This window comes from Rattus norvegicus, chromosome 4 (assembly GCF_036323735.1).
Source record: "Rattus norvegicus strain BN/NHsdMcwi chromosome 4, GRCr8, whole genome shotgun sequence".
Lineage (NCBI taxonomy): Eukaryota > Metazoa > Chordata > Mammalia > Rodentia > Muridae > Rattus > Rattus norvegicus.
Window position 1 is genome coordinate 66,923,789 of NC_086022.1, and position 24,323 is coordinate 66,948,111.

At 46.9% G+C, this 24,323-nt stretch overlaps 1 protein-coding gene across 2 annotated transcripts in view; it reads right to left on the minus strand.

The window, feature by feature from the left end:
- Positions 1-24,323, minus strand: part of Creb3l2 (cAMP responsive element binding protein 3-like 2) — a 116,340-nt gene that overhangs the window by 49,166 nt on the left and 42,851 nt on the right. For both annotated transcript variants that reach the window (NM_001012188.2, XM_039107780.2), the window contains exon 2: positions 1,918-2,134. In NM_001012188.2, coding sequence (NP_001012188.1) covers positions 1,918-2,134 — 217 coding nt within the window. The remainder of the gene's footprint in view (positions 1-1,917; positions 2,135-24,323) is intronic.

The window sequence follows — 24,323 nt, forward strand, 5'->3', positions numbered from 1 at the left end:
AACCAACTCAGGGCTTGAAGGAATGTAACCTGAAACCTAGACAACCTACGTCCTCAGGCTGGCCTACACGTGGGGACACAGCAACAACAAACACGTTATCTGTAGTTCGCCTTCCACGGTTTCAGTTATGTACGATCAACCGCAGTCTGACAATCTTACATGGAAATTAGAGAACTGAGTAGCTCATACGTTTCAAATAACGCTTCAATGGTATGTTCTTATAATAACACATCAGATGTAATTAGGCTAAGGGGAGAAGAGGGTGCCGGTCACATCAGAAGTCATCCCCTGCAGCTGATCTCAGGGCATTGCTGAAATGAACTAAAGTTGAAGGAGGGGAAAAGAATTGGGAGTGGAAAATGATTGGCTGAGAAGCTGTGTGGTAGACATTGCTCGGAGATTTTTAAACACCTCGTTTTAAACCCCCAAACACCATTATGTCCTCAAATTAGCTCAGCTCTCTTTTCCTTTCTTTCCCAGAAGGTGAAACACCTCATCCTACTGATCTAAGGCCGGGACAGCCGACAGACTACAGGAAAGGGTTAACTCCTCATGCTCCTAAACTCTCCATAGAAAAAGCAAAGTCAGAATATCTATGTGGCTGAGGCTCTAGCAGGCAGAAAAGACTCCACTAGCAGATTCACAGCACCCTTTTTCCTGAGTATGTAAGAACACACCTTCCTCATGTTGATTAGTGTGCCTCTTCGAAAATTAAAAAAAAAAAAGCCAAAAATCAAAAAAACCCGTATTCTAGAGAAGAGTTCGAATTTTCACACCCACAACATTCTGAGTCCTGAGAGAAGTTAATTATTTTGGAGGCTAGTAATGAATTACCCCGGAGGAGCAGTCACTTCCTTATGTATCTGGATACAGGCGTTGGCCTTTAACCACAGAGAAGCATGAGGAATTATGTTATATGGGAGCAACCTGTAAAAGACACTGCTGTACATACACAGTATGTAAGTAAGGCATGGCAGAAGGGGGCTTAGAGCAAAACCCAAAGGGGTCCATTTTTGACCACTGTGTCAAGGCCATGTTAAAAAAAAAAGTCATATGCTGGAATGAGAATAGAGACCAAGATCTTTAAAGTTTACTCAAAGTACTTAAAATAACTGGCTATCCCTCTAAGAAAATAAAACATAGTTTAATTGTGTGTGTGTGCGCGTGTGTGCGTGTGTGCGTGTGTGTGTGTGTGTCTGTGTGTGTATATACGTGTCTCTGTGTATGTGTATGTGTTTGTGTCTGTGTGTGTTTGTATGTGTGTCTGTGTATGTGTCTGCGTGTGTGTGTGTGTGTGTGTGTGTGTGTGTGTGTGTATGTGTGTGTGTGTGTGTGTGTAGAATTGGGCAGATAGAAAAGACGGCAGACAGACGCTTATATAGAATAATGGTCAAAACACCTCAGCGTCTTAGTTAGAACAGCCCGCCCTTCCACAGTGACACACATCAGTGCTGTTGAGGAGAATGGGTACAAAGGGGAAATCAACAGGAGAGTCCAGTAATGTTCACCAAGAGTGTAGGGTCAGTGTAAAATGCTGGAGAAGTTTTTCTAGATAAAAATGATCATAAAAATCCTTTGTCAGGAAAATGGTTGATGCCTTAAAATAACTGGCCTCACACACCGTCTGGCACCATTAGTTAAGAGGCCAGTGTGATCACAAATGGCTGCTCTGCTGCCCAAGACCCAGTGTTAAAGAGAGCACCACGATTCCGTCACAGGAAGTCCCTGAGAGGTAGCCTAGCATAGGAAACGTTCATGCTGCCCCTCTTGCCATTTACCTCACCACCAGGCCCGCCGGGCAGCGGGTGTGTGGCTAATGTGGATGCTAACAATAATAGAGCCTGCACCATGTCTCCTCACAGAGCTAGAGTCCCAAGGTTCGAGGTCCCCAGCGGTTTCCCTGCTCTCCGCTTTTACCGTCATTGAAGCCATCGCTGGCAGCCACGTGGGTAAATGGTGACTGAGCCCGGGGCTCCTCGCTCAGAGAGTAGCTGTGTTCAGCCTGGATGAGAGGTGCTGGTGATGTGGGAGATGGCTCCACCTCCATGGACACGCTCTTCTCTGAGAGGAAAGGGTCATTCAGGAGCTGACCCAAGACGTTCTGGGAAAACTCATCCAGGAGCTCTGAGAAGTGCTGCAAGAAGAGGAGGGAGAAATCAGCTTCTCTTACTCTGGATACTGGCTCTCCACACACATACCACAAGACAAATAGAGATTCGGTCACTCACGAACCTGTCTCTGTCCACCAAACCACTGCAGTGGGGCTGGAGAGAAGGCTCTGTTGGGAAAATGCTGTGCATGAAGACCCGAGGTTGATCCCCAGTGCACACAGGAAAGCACACACACGGTGGCACACGTCTACAAAGCCAGTGCTGGGTAATCAGAGACAGGTTGACTCCCGGGGCTCAGTGGTCAGGCAGACCTAATCAAGGAACCCCAAAGACCAGGTGAGCATGCCCTAAAAAAGACACCCGAGCTGACCTCTGGCCTGGGCACACGTATACACATGCAAACCCAACCAACATTTACTGGTTTAAAGTAACCATAATTTATCACTCTGTGATTGACTGAGGAACTGACTTTATCTAGGTGCCCTGGTGCAGTCACACAGACCTGCATGCTTGACTAGGGGTTAGGCTAAGCAAGCCAGACACCTGGGCTCTCATTCAGGGAAGCTAGGTGCGGCTCCTCTACAGAATGGTAGAAATCTCCCATCAAGAACAACATGAAAGGTGAATGACCTCAGAATCATACATTACTGTTACACAACATCCCGTCTCCCTGGACTCTCTAGCCATGGCAATGACGGAGAGTCAGCCTAGGGTCACGGTGGCACAATACATCTCTAATTCCAGGGAGGAAAAACAAATGGTAAAATCCACTGCAGGTGACTGTGAGGGAGGATGGTGTGACTCTCTCAGGGCCATCACTGCCATGATCAGCCACATTCTGCACTACTACCGTCCAACCACTACCGTGGGGCTGGAGAGAAGCTATCCTTTATTTCCACAACACGAGAGAGTGGCTATCATAAGGTGCCCGAAATAGAAGTAAAGCTGTTAGCTTGGATCTAGACTGTTGCCCCAAAAGTCTGTATGTCAGAGATAGGGGAACCTTTAAGAGTGTGGGTCCTAGCAGGGGGGCTTCAGGTCATAGAAGAAATGCCCTTAAAGGGGATCCTGGGATCTTTCTTTTCTCCTTTTCACTTTTCAGCCACAAAATGAGCACTTCTGTTCTGCCATGCATCCCTACATAAAGGAATGCTGGCTGGCCCAAAGCAACAGCATCTGCATAAACCAATCAAGCAAAGAGATCAATTATGCAAAGTGGCCAATTATGCAAAGGAATCTCTACAACAGAAGCCAGAGGAAACCTTTTCTCTTTGTAAGTTGACCAGATCAGACAAGCAAGCCTTGCAGTAGTGGTAAGTAACTAACAGCCCACTTCACTCTGTTCTCTCCGGTTGCAGAATAGCTAATCCAACCCCAAGATTGTGTTAATTATTGAAAAAAAATGTTTCTAGTTGTGGTGTAGCTCAGCCTTAGCACACACCGTTAATCCCTCCAGCTGGAATACAGTCACACCCTTAGCACATACTTTAATCCCAAACAATGAAGGTACAGTTAGTTCACAGAAGGAAGCACCCATGTTTGAAAGTGAGTGGCAGACAAAGCGATGAATCAGAGAAAGATTTGGATAGGATAGGGAGGAGAAAGGGAATCTACTTAAGGGACAGTGCAAAGAGAGAGAAAGGGGAGGGGGAGGGAATGGATGAGGAGGAAGCAGTTTTACTGGGACGGTTTTACAGAGACAGGGTGCAGAGAGAGAACAAGCTAGGCACAGGTCAAGACAGAATGGGACAGAGAATGAGCAGGAGATAGAAGATTAGAACATTGCTAGAGTTAGTCTGAGGCCAAGCAGAGCAATTCAGGAGAGGCTGAGAGAGAGAAGCCAGATTAAATTAGTTATCCTGGAGAGGAGTTGAGCCAGGAAAACTGAGTTGACCAGACAGCCAGAGCTCAGAAAGAACCAAGAAGGGATGAGCTTATTCAGCAGTAAGTCACAGAGGCCAAAATCATTCTAGGCCTGGATAACATTAATTGGAGGCTATTCTTTTAGTTCTGGTGTGGAGGCAATGGCAGTGTGTGTGTGTGTGTGTGTGTGTGTGTGTGTGTGTGTGTGTGTGTGTGTGTGTGTGTGTGTAGTTCTGTATGTTATGGAACACTTTACAGCATCCTGAATCTATACTGCCTACATGTCAGAAACACTCCCCCTTGGGTATGACAACCAAAAATTCCTCCCCAACCTGCCCGAGTGTCAAAAGCATCTCCACCTTGAAGCCATCCTCAGCATCTATAATTCTATACACACTTCCATTTTCAACAGGAAGCTGGCTCCACTCCCGCTCACTATCCTGTCGCTTATACCACATTTGTCCTTGGACACCAACAACGTCCTTTGAGAACAAAATTCACAGATTTCGCAGCTACCAAATATCAAACTTGAGGAAGACCCAGGGACATGAAATAAGTAAGACAGAAAAGACCCAGGCCTACCCAAGGCATGGCCACTTACGATAGGGCAAGGATATCTTAAATTTCTTTTTTTTTTTTTTTTTGTTCTTTTTTTTCGGAGCTGGGGACCGAACCCAGGGCCTTGCGCTTCCTAGGCAAGCGCTCTACCACTGAGCTAAATCCCCAGCCCCTTAAATTTCTTCATACACAGGAACTATCTGGAGAAACCGAAGATGGAGATTCTGAATCACACGTCGGCATGGGGACCCAAGAACTCTCTCTGCAACCAGCTGAGTCCAATGGGGAGCAGGGCAGTTGTACGGCTAAGATTTGGACCAGATTTCTAGCTATACAGTAAGCTAAGGTCAGTGGACGGTTGCCTGGGCAACCTACCCTTCTGGCCTGAAGGATGGTGACTATTGGGAGGTGTTTGACGGAGCTCCCTTTGAGGACAAAATCGCAGTAACAGAAAGAAGTAAACATTGCAAAGCTATATACAAAAGTGAGAACTGGATTACGGCCTGACCATTTCCAAACTGCAGTTATGTCCCAAGCTACAAGGTCACCTCCGGCCAGCTAGGCTGGCTCTATTAGACCTCTAGCCTCCAGTTCCATCTGGAAGCCAGGCGAGGCTGCTCAGGCTGGCCTGCTCCGTTGACACTGTGTGTTTTTTCTCTGGAGCAGCACTAATGAATGTTTTCACGAGCATCCTCTCGATAACCAATAATAAACCTCCTAGCTGTGTTTGCCCTCCTCGGGCTCCCCTACTTTGGATGATACGGTAATTATTATGTTATGAAACAATTTAGCCCTAATGACAGGCAGCCCTGAAAAACTCACAGTCATTAACAAGCGCTTCATCATAGCCTCCCCCTCTGGGGAAAGGGAGCTCCTCAGAAGCAAGGACTAACAGTGCCAAGCCACCCACCTTGGAACTTAACAAAGGTAACCACTGAGTGGGGTCAGGGACTGAAGAGATATGCTCCATCAGTCCCACCAGACGCCATCGCTCAGACCAGCAAAATGGCTCTAGGCAGGCCTACTCGCAGCTTTGGTCTTGGGGATACACCAGACAGATCAGCCTCCTCCTGCTGGTACAGGGCTCAGGTCAGAATCAGTGCATCACTAATGTCAGCCAGACAGGGAGGCATTATGGTCTGATGGTCCACTACCAGAGAAAAGAACAGAGTGGTCCTCAAAGAGGGAGTCCTTCTGGACCCTTCAGATACTCTAACAAGTAACTCAACGGTTATGTAAATGTAGTTTGTTTCTGAGAAAATAGCATACCATTTTACCACCCCGCCTATTAATTAACCAAGCTTTACTAGTTTACCTCCATAGCCTGCTCCACGACCATAGCAATCTTGCGACGTTGCCTAGCAACTCATAGTCCAATATCTCATTCATCTGTCACACGAGCTTGAACTAGGGTCCTCTTATTTCCAACTGATGGGACTTTTCCCACCTTGCTCATCCTAGGAAAGAGATATTTGAGTCTCATGGTTGAGATACATGGAAAGTTCCTCAGAGTAGCTTAGGTAGTGTGGTGGGCTTGCCTGAGGAACTGAGTGGTTGACCTATCAGATCTTCTCCTCCAAGAGAGCACACCTCTGGATCAATGAGAAAACTGTGCCTTATGATGCTTAAGTACTTTGTCTAGGGTTGTGCTATTGATGAAGGACGGAACTGAGGTTCAATGCCAAGCTCAAGGGTTTCCACACTCTGTGTACTTTTTATTATGCTGCCTGCTGCAGTGCCTCATGCTAAACAGACAGACTTCACAGACCGACCACCTCCTAATGAGCACATGAAAACTGTACAACTATGCCAAGAGAGTGTTCGGTGGAGCAGTAATGCCTTCGATGGATGGTAAGCAAAGGAGATGGAGACATTTTTGCTCCAGACCTCAGAGTCATCTGAGTCGCAGCTGCTGGGCTAAACCCCACTTCATAACAGGTTGTGTCTCATCCAGCTCAGTGAAGACACCAGGTGACTTCTTTTTAAAGAATTATAAATGGTGTCAACAATAATAAAGGCACACAGAGGGATGGCTTTTTTTTCTGGTCAAGAGGATGAAATCTCTGGCCTGGGTGGAGGCCTAACCTTCTAGCTGGGCAGGTCAATGAGCAGCCTATGAGACCAGCCCTAGGAAGGCAGCCTCACATTAAGTCATACTAAAAACATAGAGTAACGATCGCTTTACAGAGATAATGGACTTACTATTTCTTCTCAGAATTCCAGCCCCCACCTAGCGAAGCAGCTTACAGGGCTGAAGCCCTACGGCTCCTAAAGGTACCCCACTTTTCCGATCTACTCAGAAAAGTACAGTATTTCCCTTTCTTCTTCCTCTCTCTGTTCTAAATAAGCTTCTTCCTCTGGCCCTTCGGGCTTCTTTACTTTCCCTAAAGCTTGCTTTCCAGTCGTGTGGTCACTTGTCTACCATGTAGCTGGAGGACTTCCATGCCAGCTTAACTCAAATGGCATGACTTTTTCGTCCTGCTTCAGATGCAGATACATATGTGCCTAGAGCCTGAGAGCTACAGTAGTGGAGGGAGGGGGATTACTAGGCTTGTTGGCTACCAGCCTAGCTCCAGGGTCAGTGAGGGCTCTTGTCTCAAAGGGATAAGGCAAAGAATTCTATGCACTCAATGTCCTCTTCTGGTCTCCATGCATACACCAGTGTATGTACACACACACACACACACACACACACACACACACACACACACACGGAAGTGGGGGAGCAGGTAAGAAAGGTGACCCGATACTAATAAGGTCTCCTGCTCCAAGATTTGAGGTCATGAGGGCCAGGAGAAAGAAATGAGTTGGGAAGATAATCAAGGGACCCTGAGTTCAAGTAGGTGGTGCTAGGCTTCCTACTGTCTCCCTCAGAGGATTCACCCGTGAGGCCTCTCATCCTATGGGGCTTAAATACAGCTCTCTAGACAAGGCACCATGCCAGGTGAGGGAGGTAGGAAGGAAGGTAGAACTTTCATTGGCACAAAGGGAGCTCTCTGAAGCACATTCTCTGGCCCGTAGTCCTGGGTGCTCATAGCCCAATGAAAAGAAAGCAGGCTGGAACTCTGTAGCTGTCAGCCCGACGCCACATCTGTGTGTGCGTGTTGTATGTGTGTGCGTGGTGTGTGGTGTGTGTGTGTGTGGTGTGTGGTGTGTGTGTGTGTGTTGTGTGGTGTGTGGGGTGTGTTGTGTGTGTGTGTGTGTGTGTGTGTGTGTGTGTGTGTGTGTTTTAAGGAGAGCATGCTTGAGGAACTGTGTAGTGATCATTAGACTCAGTCAGTACTTATCCACCTCGACACACAGGGTGTTATAGGTTAAGAGATGGTAGCGTGGGTGATGATGGACTTGGTCCATACTGAGTATCTTGCTTTGAATCAAAGATTTACTGCACAATCTGGGACATGTTCTGGACCATCCTACCTGAGACACACCGGCAGCCACAGTCACACAAACACTACTTACCCGGGCTTGCCTGCTAGCCTGAAGTCTGTCCCAAATAGGAGAGGGATATTCCATGCTCTGAGGCTAAGCACTGCCAACAAAGATAATAGTAACCAGGCACAAATACTGGCAGGCCATGGTTAGCAGCCTACTCAGCTACGGCACTCTGTAATTTTCTAAAATGATGCAGGCAACATAAAATGAAGCTATACAGGCTTTTCGACTTAGGAGAAGGGAAAGTGCTCTCTTCTGTATTGTGGGTTTGTTTTATTTGACCCTGTGACCTATACCCTGGGGGCAGTGAAGCCGGTATAGCAGGTAAGGAGGCTCAGATAGAAGAACCACTGGGACAGCCACCCAAAACCCCCAATCTGCACTCACTAAGCATTCCATTCTCTGGGTGTGTGGACCAGAAGCTGGGACGGTCTTACCTATGAAAAAGATTACACTTGGACAAAAAAAAGGGGGGGGACAAGAAAAGGGGGGCCTTCGTACTTCAAAAATCAAAACAGATAGCAAGAAGCTAATACGTCTCTCTCTCTCTCTCTCTCTCTCTCACACACACACACACACACACACACACACACACACACACACACACACAGAGGATTTAGAAGACATGCCTCAAATTCACTTTAGAAACAGAGACCTCCTTCCAACAAAGCAGTTCTCCTGTGCTGGGATAGAAGGAGCTGTCCTCAGGCTCTAGAGACCACAGGGCTGCCCTCCCTGGCCCCTCCTCTGGAGGCCTTAGGCCAGAGAGGTTCCCACTCAGGCCTCTGTACACACCCCGCAACCAGAAGGAAGAAGGCGACACTGTCAAAATTATAAACAAACAAACAGGGCTGAAGAGTCAAACCTCATTACTAGAAAATTCCAAGTGTGCCCGATTTGTATCTGGCACTACACGTTAGGTAATTACAGATGTCTCTAAATAAAAATAATAATATTGATAAGGGCCAAGCATTGGACCTCTTTTCATTATAAAAGGAGCTGTGTGGGAGAGGATTCGTTTCATGGGTTTGATTTTTAATTGGCAAATGTAATTTGTTTTATTGAAATCGAACTAGTAGTAACAGAAACTGTCTCAAGTCTTACCCTAAGACACACACACTTTAATATATTGTATCTAAGTGTGCTTTTCTTTATACATAAAACGACATAGTAGAATTATAATCCGATTATAGAGGTGTAGGTAGATTCTATCTAAGACAGCAGGGGCACACCAGGATTGGGGGACAGTTAACTCTGGGCACTGGAGTCATGCTGACTCATGTCCACACTTGTCCACACCCCAGAAGGCTCAACACTGAGTGAAATCTAACATAAATTGCTGACCCTCGTGTGAAGAATGTGTCAGTGCAAACCAACTGTAACACTTGGGTCACTCTGACCCGGAGGTTGATCATGAATATAGCTGTCTGGGAAGTCTTTGGTGTTTCTTGTTCAATTTTGCTGCAAACCTCAAAATGTTCTTCAAGATTTTTTGTTGCCCTTCATTTGCCTATTATTATATAAATGTAAATTTTTACAGATGTTGTTTGCCTGGTGTCGTGCACTAGTACAGATGGCTTTTAAACTACATAACTTTTTGCCATTAAAATAAGAAATTATGAATGCAGCCCAACCCTTAATGGACCGCAGCAGCTCTTCTTTTATTTGCTGTGGGGAAAATGTACTGCTTCCTTTGAAGACTCTCTATTTTGTGTGTGTGTGTGTGTGTGTGTGTGTGTGTGTGTGTGTGTGTGTGTATGCACACACGAGTCTGTGACTTTCAGGTAAGAGTAGCCCATTGGTGGTCCCTGCAACGGGGCTCCAACAGTTTTGCTTAGCTTGCACAAACAAGTTCCATTTGCTTCCTGCTTGCATCATTGAGATCTACAGCTGCAAATGACCTCCAAACATGTATCTGAGTAATTTCTGAAGCCAAACCAGCCTCTAGGCCTGACCAAGAGCCTGTCCTTCTCCTGTTGGAGTAACAAGAAGATATAGTGATGTTTATCTTCCACGTTCAATGTTTGTAGCTTCTCTGAAGATAGAGAGCTCCCATCCCATTACTTTATCTTCCCAAGGCTAGGACAAGCCAGAGGGTGGAGACTACTATCCTCCAAAGGAACCAGGCGGGATTCCTGGTCTCTTACTTGCTTTCTGACACTTACAACAAAATCCCCCACCTCCACAACAGAGAGCTAGGAACTCAGATTCCTAATTTTTGTTTTTTAAAAAATGCTTTTAGACGTTTAACTCGGGGCCCCATCAGCAGGACCATCTCCTTGTGATAACAGAGAGAGCTCCTACGATTCTAGAGCAGCAGAGCCCTGAGAGACTGAGGAGGCCTTTGGGTTTATTTTGAGCCTGTGAGTCCCTTTCTTGCTTCTTCTACCTGAGCAGGCAGTTGAATCTGACCACCATAATGAAAGCCATGCAAAATCCCGAGGGACCTAGCCACTCAATGCCAGAGCTGTATGGAATCTGTAGTTCTAGTCTCCCCAATTATAAAGGGGAGATACACAGACTCGGGGTACGGAGAGCAGCTGTCTTCACAGCCAGCCCCTCCTTCTTCCTTTCTCTCCTTCATGGCAAAGTTAGACGGGAGTGTTGGCAACACAGAGGGGCCCCATGCCTGGTCTGTCCTATAGACCAGAGCCTAGAAAACCTGCATGTTTAACTCTTCCACAGTTAGCAAAAAGTCTCCAACACAGCTCAGTCCAAAGCCAGCTCACCCGCAGGTGGAGTTAAACGGATTAAAATATCTGATGCATCATCTTCTGCTAAATTCCCTTAAGCATCTCTTCCTGGTTGCTATTTGGTACCTTGTTGATATTCCTTCCTGTATTCTTTTAACCCCTTTATATTTTCATGATGTAAGTGAATAGGGAGGGAGTTTTGGTCTAGAAATATCTCCCCCCCCACACACACACACTACAGCTTTTAGGTTCCTCCTACTCTTGAACAGAAAGTGTACCCACACACCTCCACCCCCAGCTTCACCTATTGCTAACCTTTGGGCTTTGCCCCAACATTCCAGGGTGTTCCTGATATACTTCATTGAAGACACAGTTAAGATACTTGTTCTCACTATCTTGAGTCCACTTTAAGGGACTAATGTCTACCATTCCTGAACACCTGTGTATGATTACACAGCCTGGAGGCTGGAGACCAGCGACAATGACGGAAACTCTGAAAACCACAGGCGCCGGCCTGATCATCCCAACCTGAGGAAAACAGAGGCTGCACGTGGTGCCTGAATAAGGGTCCAGGCTGGACCAAACGCAAGGCTCGACAAACAAAAGAGGCCCCCAAAGCCACCCACCCTAAGTCTCCTGCCACCCTGGAATGCTTACATCTTTGCAATGCAATCCGACCTTTAAGTCAAGACCTAATGCCAGATGCCAGGTATGAAAAGGTGAAGGAGTTATGAAGTTTGCACATTCCACAGACTCTGTTTTATTTATGAGCCGACTACGTCAGAGGGCAGGGGTGTGTCAGATGTACAAGGTACATGTCTTGTTTAAGCGCTCGGGGAGTGAGTGGCTCCCTGCCAGGAGCAGCTCCGTCACCACAGATAAGAGCGCCAGGAATCCCACAGCTCTGGCGTGCATCCATGTGTTCTCTTGGTCCATTAGACTCTGCATATGCCACCCTTCCCTCTGGAATGACGGTGGCTACCACACATCAGGGGACCTTAGCCTTGTGGGCTCTCCATCTGCAAACCGGACCAACCGAGGACTGAAGCTGAAAACTATCAAAAGCAAACCAATGACCCAAGCAACCTATTTCTGTACCAAACATCAACAGACTTCTTTTCTTGCCACTGCTCCCTAAACAACACGATGAGCATTTATTTACATAGCATTATTCTGTAGGTTACTTGGAGATAATTTATAATACATGAGACGGGGTGTGTAGGTTTATGCAAATATTAAGGCACTGCGTAAAAGGCTTGGGTGTCTACAGATTTGGTAATCACAGAGGCAGACTGTTACCAGTCCTCCATTAGGTCCTGAGAGGTGGCTGTATTTTAAGATGGCTCTGTTATCCTTAGCATCCGACCTTGGCCAAGTCACTGGTACTTTCTATCTCATCTGAAAGTCAGAAATACAATCTGCCTTTCAGAATTCTGGTGCCAACAAATTCAACACATACGTGTTGCAAGGCATGCTATCGAGCTCCTGCTCTTCCTGACTCCACCTCCTAAGTGCTGGAATTACAGATCTGCATGTGGGGTACTCCCCCCTCCCCCACATACCACACAGAGGGGTCAGACCTACCACTTGTATATGCTATGCATCAAACCCACGACTTTGTGTGTGCTAGGTGAGCACTGCATCAGCTAAGCCACATCCCTGGCTGTCAGTCCATCAGTTTATAGTGGACCTTTTTTCTTTTCCCCTTTCTGCAAAAGGCCCACATCTCGGCTCTCTAATCATCTCTCTCATTCCCTGTGATTGCTTCTCCATAAATTAAATTTAATCACGCCCATTGTATTCCTTGGTTCTCTTCTAGCCAGAAATGATAATGCTATGCAAACCCCACCCACACTTTAAAATACATTTCCCTTTATTTTTACCATATGTACGTATGGGTGTGTGGGTGTTTTGCCTTTCATGTATGTGTACGCATCACATAGGTGCAGTGCCCCCTGGAGGCCAGAAGAGGGCCTTAGATTTCCCTGGGACTGGTGACAGATGGTTGTGAGTTGCCCTGTGGATGCTGGGAATCAAACCTGGGTCCCCTGGAAGAGTAGCCAGTGCTTCTAACTGCTGAACCATCCCTCCAAACTTTTGTGAGGGAACTGGCCAGAGCTAAGCAGCATTGCCAAATTCCTGTTTTGGTGAAACTGTTGACCAAAAAGACCCAGATGACCTGAAGCAACCATTGTGAAGCCTGAGATATACCCCACCCACTGGGTTACTGGGAACTCATGGCATAGCCCTGCACAAAGGACTGAACCACAACGACTTAGTAGAAAGCATCATGACCAACCAAAAGGATCCTGATTCTAAGCAGCAGAGATCACATTCATCTCTTTCCAAGAAAGGACATAAATGGAATCTTGGGAGGTTGTTATAAGAACAACCAACCAGAGGTATTCCATAGAGTCTGTCTGGGAAACATATGTAAGCATCACATGTTAAAACGTTGCCAAACAGTTTCCTTCCTTGAGCCCCTCCCCACCCGCTCCTGCGGAAGACAACCTGAGGTGCTGTTCTGTGTATGGCTCTTGGCTGAACCATGGTGGGGAGCTGCTCGATGCGGAGAGCTGCCTGCTGTTCCTGACACATTCTTCTCCCCCATCCACGCAGCCGATGGCTTTAGGAAGCGCCTGTGGCTTCGATGGGACCATGATGCGATGCCCTGGTGGGAACTCGGGGAAGAACTTAGAAAGGAAGTCAGCAAAGCTTCACTAATAAAGTATGAGGAGTCTGAGCGTGTACTGGGAAGAAGGCTCCATTTGGAATGTGAAGGCCTTTAGTTTTAGGCAAATTGTCACTACCTGCTTCTGTGACCCCAGATGAGTCCTTGGAGCTTTCTAGTCTCTCCCACCCTTGACATTCAGGAGGTGGTGGTGAAGCGGTTGCCCTGCGCTTCCCCTTACACCCGAGGAAATACACATCCTAAAAATAAATCTTTGGTCTGAGTCAGTCCTCCCTGAGAACCCCTCTCCTTGGCCTTTTCTGGGACTCCTGGCAAAGAATTTGCTTCCCTTCGGACAGCTGAGCTAACAGCTGGACAGTACTGACTGATTTCCACAATTCCCACAGCTGGCCTTAGAGACAAACAGCGGGAAAGGCGTTTATCAACAAAACAAAACCGTGACTCAACTTTTACAGGCCAAGTGTGGACAGAGACCTAAAAGCCCTGTACTGCTTCTCCCTGACCTACAATCCCATCCATGGACCACAATCTTCCTAGCCTTGGCTCGGATGAACCTTAGTGGGAAAAAGAGAGGCAAGGCAAATTCCAGGACAGTCCGGGGTCATGGTTTCATGTTTTCTACACCACTCCTCAGAAGAGACCAAAGGATTCTGAAATTGCTAGAATACACAACCAGGCCATGCTGTGAGTGCCCCCCTCAGGACCAGCCTACACACAATGGGCCTCTCATGCCTCAGGACCAGCTTACACACAATTGGGCCTCTGAGCATAAAATGCTATCAGAGTCCCTTTCTCATCAAGATGGCAACCAAAAATATCACCATATGTAGAGAACAGAAAGTCAAAAAAGTATACTGTCAAGATGGAGATTTTATACTGCTCAGTTGGCCGAGTCCTGGGTTTAATCTCCAGCACCACATGAAACCGTGTAGCACCTGAGTGTACTTGTAACCCAGGAGGCAGAGGCAGGAGGATAAAAAAAAAAGTCCAAGGTCATCCTTCCCTAAACATCACTTTAAGGCAAGGCTACGATGCATGGGACCAAGTCTAAAACACAAAACAAAACAAAACAAAAACAAACAAGCAAAAGGAAAAAATAAAAAATGGAGCCTCCGCTGGATGAAGATGTGAGCTGATGACAGTGTGTTCTGCCCTGCCTGAGGCCCCACTAGACTGCACATGCCACATTCCTTGAGGCCCTTCCTTCTCATTGGTAGAGTCAGGCTTTCTGTCTACCCTTTAAAGAAGTGCCACCACGATCTTCTGCTCACCTCTTTCTAACAGTTTTCTGCCCCAGCAGCCCATTCAGAAGGAAACAGGAAAGACAAACCCCCAGTTCATTGAACTGTACACAGAGTCTGTGTGTGGAACCAATGAGCTGCTGGACCACCCCGCCACCTTGTGATGTCTGCCACGCAGGGTCAAACTGGGAGACTGTGGTGGTGTTAATACTCCTGGATTCAACAAAGTGGTTTGTTTACTGGGGCTGCTAACTCACAAAAGAGGCATTTAAAAACTCCGTAAGGAAACTTGGGAACTGGGCAGGGGGAAGGTAAATACCCCGCAGGCGCTTGGCCATTACAAGCAGCAGGCAGACTGCACTGGCGAGCTTTGAGCTCTGGACCAACACACGGGACCTCAGCCACCAAGATGGGTCTCCGAATGGAGCAAATGACCCTGCACTGCCACCGACCTCCTGTGTGAGGTAAAAAATGGCCCAGAGAAGACTTCCTAAATAACTAAAAGGGTACCTAAGTAACTGTTTAAAATGCCACAGCAGAAATCCACTTGCTAACGTATTTTAAAACGCTATCACACACATGTATGCATTGAAAAACATGAATTCTCTGTGGTTTCTCAATGATTAACAAGAACAGGCTACCTATCAAAATGCTGGGAAGTAGGGATGTTCAGACAGGTGGTGAGAGGACAATATCTACAGAGAGAATCAGATGTGTGGTTTTCCTGGTCTATATTTTCTGCAACAAAAACTTTCAAGTTTGTGATAGCAGAGGAAAAAAAACAAACAAACCAACCAAAAAAAAAAAAAAAAAAAAACAACCAAACAAAAAACCGAAAAAATGAAAACCCTACACATTTTCCAGCCTTGCAAAACAGACTCCATTTAAAAGAATTAAGTGAAACCTGGTTTAAATAGTCCTGGGGGACAGAGAACAGTGAGGATACCTGACTAGAAGCAACGTTCTTTCTGTCCAGAGAGCAGAGACTGGATATTCCATCCTTGTTAAATAAGTAAATGAATAGCCCCCTGGGGACTGTGGGCTTAAAACACAGCCAGTCTGCAGAGCACCAATTCCCCAAGCCACTGAGCACCTCTACTCTGACAGGCTGTTAAGTGGACAGAAATTTCCCCCTCTAACTCCTCCCCTCATTAGTAGCAATCACGACTCACACCCTCTGAGCTGTGCTGGGGAAAGTACAGGCTGCAGGCAGCTCCATTTGGTAACTCTGCACACCAGGCTCTCAAGCCCAGCAAGGACCCTTTCCCTCACAGCTCCTCACCAAACAGGCTCTACCAGGGCCCCCAGCACCACTCTACCATGGACTCTCTTTCTTGTGTGAGTCCAAGTCTCCACCCATGGGAAGCTGGTGCTATTGAACTGTACTTGGCAGTAGCTTCTATGTTCTTTTGACTAAAAATTACCTAAAAGCATAGTTTTGATCCTGCAATCCAAATACCCACCCCATTACTGCCAGCTGAGGCACCAGACAGACCCTGGCCACTCACCTTCTCTCGTCTGCTCTGGTGGGCTCAATTCTAAGTGGACCCCCAACTCCCTGCTTTCTGTTCTACATTCTCTGTGTAGTTAGCCCCTTCCCAGGATGTAACCTCTGCAGGAAGAGTAGGGGAGAGACCGGGAGGTTACGATATGAGGGCGATTTTGTAGATGTAATTAAGGTTCTAACTCAGTTGACTAGTTCATTAAATGAGAGACCCTCCTGCCCATGTGTGCTGGCTACCTTTACGTCAACTTGACTCAAGACAGAGTCATTTGAAAGAGAGGGACCCTCAATTGAGATCTAGCTGTAGTGCCTTTCCTCAATTAGAGGACCAGACCCTTGTGAGTGGTGCTCTCCTTGGGTTCTATAAGGAAACAGGCTGAGCAAGCTGTATGAAACAAGCCAGTAAGCAGTGCCCCTCCATGGCTTCTCCATTGGCTCCTGCCTCCAGGTTCCTCCCCTGCTTGAGATCCTGTCCTGACTTTCTTCAGTGATGGACAACAATGCGGAAGGGTAAGCAAATAAACCTGTCCCTCTTCTCCTTGCTTTTGGTCACGGGCGTTTCACCACAGCAGTAATAATCCTAACTAGGACCCTAGGGCTATCCTAACCAGGAGTTCCTCCGAGTAGAGAGACCGTCCTCCTGCTGCTCTAAAAAAGACAGGCCAACTTCCCCAAAGTATACCCAGCTTACAACTGACTAGAGAACCCAAAAGAGGGGTTCTACAGAGGCTGAGGCCCCAGCTGCCACCGGACTGGAAGGTGGTAAAAAGACCGGAAAGGAGGCAGCTAGCCCATGAAATCTGCCCACAAGAAACAAGAAGAGATCAATGTGGTTCTTCTAATTGCTACGTTTGTGGTAACTGTAGTAATGCTAAAGACAAAAATCATCCCACAACTGTATTATCCCACAACCTCATGCTGGATCTCTCCTGCACAATATGGGTGGAAATGGGTCCTTCCGAAGGCTGTTAGGTTTAGATGATGTCACAAGGGAAGGGCCCTCGGGATATGACAAGTTCTCTCCTGAAAAGGAGCAGAAGAAATGCCTCCCCCAACCCCTAAAGTACTTACAGCACAGGTGTGAGGATCTGAATTTCAACGCCCCAAACCAATGTCAAAGTGTGGAAGCTGCTTTTAATCCCAACACTGGAGGGTCAGAGACAAAGGGGTTTCTGGAGCGTCCGGCCTAGCCTAATGGGCAAGATGTAGGGCAACAAAGATAATCCATCTCAAGAAACACGATGGACAGCACCCATGGAACACTCAAGACTGACCTCGGGCTTCCACACACATGCGTACAGCATGCACCCTCCTCCCTCCCACCCCATCTGTCTCTCTCTCTCTCCCGTCTCCTCCTTCTCTTCTTTCTCCTCTGCTTCCTTCTCTCTCTCTTATTCCCTTCCTTCCTTTCCCCTTATATTTCTTATATTTTACATTTCTCAGATGGCTACGTTTCTTCTTTCATTTTGTACGTTTTCTTTGTTTAAACAGTAGGGGTGGGGGCTGGGCGAGCAGGCACACCATGGAGTGCGAGTGGACGGTTTGCTTTCGGCAGCTGGGTCTTTCCTTCCAGCATGTGAATCCCTGCCGGCAGACTCCAGTAGTGGCGAGTGCTTTTACCTGCGAGTCATCTTTCTAGCCCCCTGTCCTTCCTTCTCTGAGAACACATTAGGTATCTATGAGCCAGGAACTGAGCCCTCAACCACATCCAACTACTCTGGCTCCAAGATCTTTCCAGCCTACACGTCTGTGAGAAATCCCCACTCTGAAGTCACCGCTGCTAAGGCGCTTTGCCACATGGAGTATCTCAGGCAGACAACAACATCACGCACCCGTCATCTGGCCTCACGTCTGCCTGCTCCTACACCTATACCCCCTCTTCTTCGTTCACTCCTGAAAACAGTTATGCTAATAAAAGTGAATCCTGCAACAAGGGTGGCAGCCGTGGGAGACTGCGTGCCTCAGACAGCCTCTAGCCTGGCATGGGAGGCCAGGCCTCCCCCTTTTGCAGACCTTCTGAACCTGATGTCTGCCTTCCATCCTGTCACTCACACCTCTGAGAAGTCTGGCTGGAACTTCACCTCTGGCCTCCTAAACGGCAAACCTGCTGTTCTGCCCTGGCCTATGTCTGGGGTTACTGGCGAGTGTCAGAGGAGGAGGGTGTGTCTTTCTCCTAATGGTTCAGGGCAGCAAGAAGTTGAGTTCCTTTAAAAGGAACATTCACAGGAAAAACTGAAGAAAGGAGACATATTTGCATAAGACATTTTGTGTTCTACCTTAAGACAGGTCACAACCCAGTTGACTACTGATGCTTCTGAAGACTGACCTCCACATCCACTCCCTCTCTCTGCCTGTCTTTGCAAGCTGACAGTGCACCAGCGGGTTTGAGCTAGTTCCCTGACTAGCTCTGTAACCTGGCACTTCCTCCATGTAACTGCCCTTCCAGGTCCTTCTGTGCTGGTTCCTGGTTACATGTAGGAACAAGATCCCCATGTGACCTCAACAAGGCCTCCTCTACACCTAATCCCGGGCACCTCTCGAGGCCACACTTGCTTTACTCACTGTCTTCAGGCCTCCACAGTGTGTCACTCTGTTCTCCAACCAGAGAACAGAGTCTTCAATTCAGAGAAGATAAATTCAGGATGTGTTGGGGAAACTAGACTGAGTTCCAGATATACAAAGAAACTGTCTTGCAGCACAAGGCCTACCAGGACACTTGTCCAAAAAATAGCCGCTTGTCCATTATACAGGCTGGTACTCTATTCTGCCCCAAATCCATTCAGGATCCAATTAATTTCCCCTAAGGCTTGATAACAGCCAGAGAAACACTAGGATGGGAACAAAAGTTACCTATAGTTTCTCTATTCCACCATCTCTCTACCTCTTTAAGGCAAAAATAAAATAGGTGTGTTATCGTTTTTGATGTCCCTACTTGGCTCCCACTAGCTAATACCCATTGCAACTACCAGAAGGAAACGTAAGGTTAACTAGCCTTAACCAAGATAAGTATTAAAACTTAAGAATGCTCGCTTTCCTGTTTAAAAGTGTGCCTGGCTCAACACATGAGTTTTCTAGTTTGAATCTTTTGACTGAACTGATTATGGCAGCACGAATACTAGTGAACTACTGAAAAGTAGCCCCATCACAGTAACTTGTTATCCTGTCCATTGCTTTAGACTACAAGATCCTAGACATGTGTAGACGAATTGTCTTGTCTTTGTTCTGTGGACTCCACAAAGCAATAGATGGGTATTAAAGGAATTACAGCACTCAGATCAAACATGGGGTACTGCATATGTCTACATAAGTGTGAAATATAACAGGACACACAAATATAATGGGAGATGTGGTGGGACTGTCACATAACATGGAAAAGAGACCCAATCAGGTCCACAAAGAAGTCCCTCTCCTCCCCCTAGCTGAAAAATTAGTCATCTCACCTCAGGGTCCAGAGACCATCAAGGACCCAGGTTATCTCTAAAGTCAAGCCAACGCAAACAAATGCCAATTTCTCTCCTGCAGTTATCAGCTATCAAAGTTCAGAGAGACAGAGCCACTTAGCATGAGACGATGACCTGTCGTCTTTGTCATTGTTAGGCTGACCTTATGACGTTCTCCAGTAGCTGGTTTCACCTGCTAACTTCACATAGAGCCTTTTTAAAAGAATCTCATACGTTAAAAATGAAGCTCAGTGACAGAGAACTTACCTAGCATACCAAGGCCCTGGGCCCAATCCACAGTACCATAAATAGATTTTTAAAATAAAGTATAAATTCTAGAACATGTCCTTATTAGGTATAAGGTGTAGGTATAAAGAACCATATAGAATCATGTGATTGCAAAATTATCATAAAAGGGGGGAATCGTTATGTCTCTAGTCTAGTGTCACAAAGACTTGGCTATTGGTCGGGATCCTGTGGTTCAAGCCACTCCTGGTAACTACACTTTTCCCTTGGTGAGACAGGTACCATACTGAGCCAGTAGCTGCCCATCCCCTTCATTTGTCTGTCATAGCAAGTGAGTGTTTTTGAACCCCTTAAACAGGGGACACAGAAAACCTGGCAACTCCTCCCTCAAGATTAGAGGGGGAAAACAATCTAAGGGAATCTTCCTCCCTGTTTACTCTAGAACATTTGTGTTTAGAAGGAAGAGAGTAAACAGTGATATCAGGTTAAGGTGTTTACTGATGCAGAAGCCAGAGGACACTATCGATGTGATAATGGTTCGGTTGGGAGTGATCCTCTCCAGGCAGAGCAGCTGGGAGACAAAGGTCACTGTCTGCATGATGACTCATTAGTTTTAAAAGGAAGCCACTGACGAACTAGCTGTCAACAAAGACCTAGCCATGGAGGCATAATGAAAAAGTGGCTAAATGTATTATTTCAATAAATCTTCACAATTGACATATATATGAGTTAAGTGATTTTCCTAGTCAGTTTACCAGTGAGAAAGTGTGAGCCCAGAGAGGATCTACAATGGACCCAAAATTGTGCAGCTCAGAAAGGGGCAGAGACAGAATCAACAGCTACTTCTCTGAGTCTAAGAGCCACGCTTTCCCCACTAGACCATCCTTCAGCGAAAAGTCAGCGTCCACAGCTGATTCATCTCCATGCTGAAGACACAGGAGGAGCATAAACACCATAAGCACACACAGCTTTAAAACAAGCGGAAAGAGAACCGTGCCTGTCTGTGCTGCATGGGCAACATGAGCTATGGTTTTCATGTATATCTATTCTTATTAGATGATAGTGGTCAAAGAAAAGATCAAGATTCACCATCATGGCTTCCAGGAGGTGGGGCAAAATACCTGTCAATTAACTTAGGTAGAGTTAGGCATGATTCCAGTAAACTTATAGCTCTATCGTGTTCTGGGCAACTAGTCCACAACACGGATATTCACACATGATGAAGCCCCTCCTATATGAAAGGCAATATGACTGCCCTCAATCTTTCTAAGATATATGGGGCTGTCTCTCACCTACCTCGGCCTTTTCAGCCTTTTCTTCTCCTCCTTGAGCTTTCAAGACTTGACTCTGTGAATAGAGCCACATTCATGGAAAGCCATTTACCATACTGTCAACCACCTACGACCAGTCAGGACAGTGGGATGCTCTCTACTTTCCTATCCACAGACTCCGTATTTGTGACTCATTTGCTTGCTACGGTTTACTTACCACCCCAAAATGAGTGGGAGTTCCATGGTCTCCTGTGAGTCTGTGCAAAGCAAGGAAAACAGTGGTCATCTGCTACTCAGGCTCCTGGTGCCAGCTGCCTGACTCCACCACCCTCACACCGGAAACAGTGTCCTCTGCAGGGTCTGTCCAGTGTCATGTTTACACATCTTTGTACTGTGGATGAGTATGCTGTTTGAAGCAGCTCCAGGCACCGTTGGGATGTGCCTCACAGAAAACATCCTCGGGACAGATAAGTGCCATTCAAACAAGGTATGGCGCTCTTGGCCATGGTCCAGTGTAAACAAGCCAGTAGCACACAGTGAATGAGGTGTCTCTAAGCAGATGTACACACTATTAAGACTATGTATCAACTGACTGATTAAAATGCTAGCACGAGAGGCTTATGAGAATCTTCACATTTCTCTCCTCTGCTAACTCAATGTCTTTGTCGGACATAACCACTCCAAACAGCAAGAAGCGATTATGAGAAAAATCTACACATCCTTATTATCCATCCTGTGACTAATACCATGCTAGGCTTCCCCCCCCAAAAGTCAATTAAGGCCATCTGGGAAACTTGGAGATGATTTGTTGTGTACGCTCTGCACGTCCTCTGTATCTGGATTTCTATCTCCTCCACAAGGCACCTCCTTCCCCATCTCCTGGCTGCTGATTCCAAATCCTTCCCAGGCCCTCAGCTGCCCATATCAAAAGTCAGCTCCAAAAGATGGTACCCATGCCTCCACTGGGGTCCCCAAACCCTGTTTTAGTATCCACCTTTGCTCTTGTCATTATCTGAAATTAATGTTTATCTGTTCTGGACTTTCTTATGTGACTCCTACTTTGTTGACTGATTGACAGTGACGCTACCCCACCTATAAAGGGAAATCCTCCACGTAGGAGGTGCTCAGTAAATATTTGCTGACGTTACCAACACTATGGTTTCCTGGCATCTCTTTCTCCTTTGACCCCAGGTCCGGCCACAGTCATTTATTTCCCTGCCCAGGAGCTTAAGAATCCTTCAGTCGTTTCAGACTTTTAAAAGTGTGCCCATTGGTGTCTCCTGACTCCATCATGATTTTTTCCTGGGAAGTAGCAGAATTCAGGGCTAGGGAGTTTGTCCCTCTAAGTCACTGTAATTGCTTTTAAAAGAGGACCAGCTCCTAGCATTGCCCTGCTGAAAACCTGCACATCACTGGGCTGATTAATGGCCACTCCACATAACACATTCCTGCACCATGACCAACTTGGGGCACCCGCCTTCTCTCTTCACACACACTCCAGCCTGGCTGAGCTCCGAGTAACTGGAGGATGAATAATGGTGTCTGAAATTTTTCTGTTGGTTTTGCTAATGTTCTTTAAAAAGGCCATTTACAACACAGAGTCTCCACGAAGGGAAGGTAATATGGGGTTGCGGAGGAGAAAGATTTGGGTCATCCATGACCACCCTGGAATGTTGACAACAGGCACAAGGGTGTATCCCATGTATGGGGTTCTGGCTTGACTTCCATGTACCTTAAGGCCAGGATATATACAATGAGCTACTTCTAACACCAACCTTAAATCAGAATGTACCTGTGATAGGAAGGAAGGAAGGAAGGAAGGAAGGAAGGAAGGAAGGAAGGAAGGAAGGAGAGAAGGAAGGAAGGAAGGAAGGAAGGAAGGAAGGAAGGAAGGAAGGAAGGAGAGAAGGAAGGAAGGAAAAGCCTTTATCCAAGCCTGTTTTCACATGGTGTCTAGGCAACTGTTGATGCAGACTAGCTCATAAACAGCTGGAGGTCAGACAACCAAGGAAAGGAGAGGTCTTCACTGGTAGTCAACAAAGAGGACCTTTGCAGAGTGGAAAAACATCATCAAGACTTTTCACACCAGCCAGAGATATCACACAGACATGCAACCTCATCAGGAGGAAAAACAGAGGTAGGTGTGTGTGTGTGTGTGTGTGTGTGTGTGTGTGTGTGTGTGTGTCTGTACGCAGGCAGAAAGAGAAAACAAAGCTGTTCTGGAGAGCCATGGGGTAAAAAAACAGAGAGAGAAGATCCCATCCAAGAGGCCTCTGCTGGGGCTTCTGCTATTTTCAGCCTCCACAGGATAACCAGGCGTTTGCCCTTTGACCCTGAGGTGCTAAACAGTATCTGTTATATTTACATAGAATGGATAAGCAAGATGATGGTTGAAATGGAGCCACAGTGTTGAATGATTCTAGGAGTTGGCACTTAGCGACACCTTGTCCTAACTGTGTATTATTTTTCCTAAAAAGAAAAGGCTACACAGCACTGAGGATATAACTGGCCGACTACAGATAACCTTCAGGCCTGCAGAAAGTCAACAGCTGCCCAGTAGAAGCAGCAGTGGCGGCAGGCAGGGATCATCTCTCCGGAGCCTGCTCTCCCTGAAAGGTCTTCAGCTCACTGCTTTCAGGAAACTCAGCAGGTGGGAAGGTTTTACACGGAGGAGCCAGGTGCAGCCCTCAGGCTGTCACGTTCCCACAGGTGCCTCACCTACATCCAAAGGTCGGAGGAGCACCCCTAGTTTTAAAGTGGAGGAGCACCCCTAGTTTTAAAGTGGATCGTTTAGTGCCTGTAACGCTGCACTCACAAACCTGTCCCACATTTGTTGGATCTCCAGCACCACAGATTGAAACAGACAGAGGGAGATGGAGAGAAGACAAGGACTGGGGCGGGGGGGCGGGGGGGAACAGAGATACAGAGACACAGAGAAAGATAGAGAGAAAGAGAGAGCTTTCTCAAAAAAGATCGTTTGGTTTGAACGAGCTCTGCAGGTCTCTCAGGGGTGAACGTTATTCTTAAACCTGAGAAAGGAGCCTGGAATGTTTCTGCCTTCTTTGGCCATGAGTGAGGGGAGAGGCAGGGAGGCTGGGGAGTTGGGTGATCCATTGCCCCGGTTTGCCCTCTACTTTCCTGGTACGCCCCACAGTCCCAGATGCCCAGGAGGAGACAGGCTGCAGATTACCTCAGCACCAGCACTTGGCCCTCCTCTGTCAGCAGATCCCAGAGGCAGGATGCTCTGCTCCAGAGGGACCCTGCTCTGA